The following is a 3510-nucleotide window of genomic DNA, read 5'->3' on the forward strand; positions in this document are numbered from 1 at the left end:
GATGAATCCCTTGCCGGTTGGCAAACGCCGGGGCAAAACCAGCAAACCGCAATCAATGTTTTCTCTTTCCAGGACAGCTTCCAGAGAGGTTGCGCTCACCCTTCAGCCGGACCGACCAGCAGAAGGCTCAAGCTTTTGGAGAAGATCTTCGAGGAATAACAGGATTTGAGGCATGACAGGAGGGAGGCTTAGAAGTCAACACCGGGGATCTAAAAGAAATCTGAAGGGCTACCACTCGCTCTGCTGAAAAAGGAAACCTCCGTGGGCACAGAAAGCTCTAGCAGACGTTCAGCATGACCTGGAGACTCCATCTGAGAGAATTTCCAAGTTAATACCGTTTTGGTCACCCTAGGAGTATTTTTGCATCCACTCCTTTCTGCTTAAAAGGGAACGGGTGGGATGCGACATTGCAGTCGGCGTCTGCGCTCGCCGGGCCCGATCCTTATCTGCACACCGGCGTGGCAAAGGCGGGGTCTCAGTCGAGGACTATGGGGTCGTTACAGCTGTAATTCGGGGTGACAGCTTCTGCAGCAGCTCCAACAACTCAACACCTCCGGCCGTTTGTCTGTCTGCTCAACAGACCCCTGCAGCGTTACCAGCTTTCTTCGGGAAAGGTCCTGCTCTGCGTGCAGGCGGAAGGCAGCTTGCAGCCCGCCACTTTGTTCTCTCGGGAACTTTGGCGATGCTGAACATTATTGTCTCTTCGCTTTCATGGAACTATAATTTGCATAAGCACAGGAGACAAAACCCACATCTGAAAAAAAAATGCTTTCGTAGATTTTTAACCATTGTTTCCTGTTGGGGTGTGATATCATAATGTTCAAATTAATCACTTCTGAGGAGCATTTGTGAATTTCCGCAGTACTAAAGAAAAGTCACTGCAGTAGGTGACTCAATTCCACGTTTGATTTCTCTAAAATGCTGTCCAAGCTAGTGGGAAAAAATAGTGGGCACCTGGTATCAGTTTTATAATTGGGTTTTTCCATATTAGAATGGGAATTTTGTGAAGACTCAATTAAAAGGAGTGTCCTCCTGTTCTTCTGCCACCCATCAGACTGAGTTGCACATGAATGCCAGCATGCTGTCATACATACTCTTCTCTTGTTTGCTGCTCTCTGTGCAAGCACAGAATTGCAGTGTCCGTGAGATTATCCGGTATACAAAACGTCTGCTTGTAAGTGGCTCTTTATCACCTTAATTCTGTAAAAATGCATGCTTGTAAAGTAGATGATAATAAATACTGATTTCTCACTTGTTATTCTTTCAGGAGGAAAGTCCTGTAAGTTGCCCATGTAGGGAGACAGCTGTCAGTGTGAGTACATTGCTATTGAGAATATCACGAAACTAAACAAAAATGTACTTGTGTGTTGAATGCTAGCAATGCTGGATTTTAACGCTCACTCTTCTCATTTTCAGTCATGTTCATGTCTTCCCATTGCTGAGGTAAGTATTTTTTTTAAGCTATTGTAGAGTTTGTGAAGTTTTTTCACTTTGCTCCTTATATAACTTTTGCTTTCGGTTACAAGGATGATTTTAATACACGAGTAGCAGCAAACTAAGCTTGATGAATAGCGGTGGGGCGGGAAGCAGAGGTCCTTCCATTATCAGTGCCATCAGAACCAAGCCCAGAGTCAGGCAAAAGCCCTCTGTGGGCTCAACTTACAAATCAAAAGATAAAGGCTCCTGCTTTGAAAATCTCTGCAAGACCTTGTTCTATCGTTAGGTGCCTAAGTACTGAGTGAACCTGGGCCAGAGATGTCAGGCCTTAGATGCTCAGCTCTAGGTGTATCCAAAAAACATTTCATTTTTGTAAGCCTCCTCAGATATGGTGAAACCCAGCATTAGCTGAAACTATGCTTCCGAGAGGTTACTTTTATGGTTTGAGATTTTCTGAGAGATGTGACAGGCGTTTCTTATGGCATATATGATGATTCGGTGTTCTTGCATCCATCTTCAATAGAATGCAAAATACATTACGTTTAATTGTGACAGGCTGCCACGTTTAAGAATACGTATTTCTTCTTTCTGTGGATAAACAAAATACATTGTACCTTTTTCTAACGCCGCCTTCGTTTAACAGCCTGGCCACGAACTGGCATGCTTTGTGGAAGGAACCAAACACATGCTGGAAAACAATATACCTTCAACCACAATAACTGAAAGGCTTAATTTGATCTTTCAGATTCAACTGGATAGAAAACTCTGTGAAGTAAGACTTTTCTTAAGACTTTTCTTAATTTCCTATAGATCTTTGTCTGTCTTTTACAAAAGAAAGCATTTTTTTCATATAATTTAAACATTTGCAGCTAAGTGTTTGATTTCAAATGTGTTTTAAATACTCGTTTCATGCAGGAGCCAGATACGATAGCTGCAACACGCTTATTAGTGCCCTTTCCCTTCTCCAAACCCCTTTAGCATGAGGACCTTTAAACACAGATCTCTGGGAGAGGAGCTTTATTTAAATTGCTTTTCTAGTCTCCTTTCTCAACATGTGTTTCTACACTAAATAGTAGTGATATAAAACCGGAGAGATGTGCAGAAGCTGCACGGCTGGGGACAGGCAGGCAGAGGCATCCTTCTCTTCTGGAGCATTAATCCTACCTAAGCTGCAGTTTCTTCAAGGATGCTTGGGCATCTTCAAACTTGTGATGACGCTGAGGAAGACTCCTGGATCCCCAGGTGCCTTTTCTGAGGCTGTGAAACACCCTTTATTTACCTACTGAGCAAAACTTGTGTAATTCAGTGAGACACAGAAGATGCTGGTGCTAGCTCCCCTAAGCTAGCTTCAAACTTGCAAGGGGGAATGTTTTAGAACGGCATCACAACACCAAGCAGACCCATTGCCCTGGTCTTACCCAGCTTCTCGTACTGCTCGATCTGCCCTGTTTTTCCGGGTTGAAACAGCCTAGTTTAAATTACTTCAGCTATAACTATATGACAGTCCAGCTGTCACCTTCTTAGTCACCTCAAAAAGCCACTCTTACACTCACTGCTCAAGGAACAGCTCTTTAGGAATTGTTTTTGAAATCCTTGCTTAGCTCCAAAGAATATATATTTTCATTGTTTCATCTAACTCCTTGTTTTTTATAAAATCTTTGGTAACCCAATCTTTGTTCTTTGTTCCATCACAGAGCCTGGCACGCGGGGATCAATGTCAATACAAGACCAAGGGAAATGTGAAGGAATTTTTGAATAAAATCCTGGGAACCTACCAAGCAATCAATAAACCTAGAGCTTAAAAAAAAAATTTTTTAAAAAGCTTTAAAAAAATCCCCAAACTCTTCAATAAGAAGACAGGACAGAAAAGTTATTTATTGTATTTATTGTCCACCTGAAACACGAAAGGTAGAAATAACAACTGCTAAACCAATAAAATTATAATTTACATGAGCACCAAAAGTATTCAAGAGTCTTCATTTTATGTTTTGTACTTGGTGAAAGGTTCGAACGTCCTGTTTTCGTAGCAGTGAGTCTCAAAATGCTTCTGCAAAGCTCCAGTCCAACAATCTC

At 42.2% G+C, this 3510-nt stretch overlaps 1 protein-coding gene across 1 annotated transcript; it reads left to right on the forward strand.

Annotated features, from left to right (window-relative positions):
* The first annotated feature begins 758 nt into the window (after window positions 1-758).
* Window positions 759-3239, forward strand: LOC104615308. Its single transcript, XM_010281817.1, has 5 exons — window positions 759-1174; window positions 1268-1312; window positions 1417-1443; window positions 2081-2209; window positions 3132-3239. The coding sequence occupies exons 1-5, from the start codon at window positions 1067-1069 to the stop codon at window positions 3237-3239; spliced, it is 417 nt and encodes a 138-aa protein (XP_010280119.1). The 5' UTR covers window positions 759-1066.
* The last annotated feature ends 271 nt before the right edge of the window (window positions 3240-3510 follow it).

This window comes from Phaethon lepturus, unplaced genomic scaffold (assembly GCF_000687285.1).
Source record: "Phaethon lepturus isolate BGI_N335 unplaced genomic scaffold, ASM68728v1 scaffold6402, whole genome shotgun sequence".
In the NCBI taxonomy this organism is placed as follows: Eukaryota; Metazoa; Chordata; class Aves; order Phaethontiformes; family Phaethontidae; genus Phaethon; species Phaethon lepturus.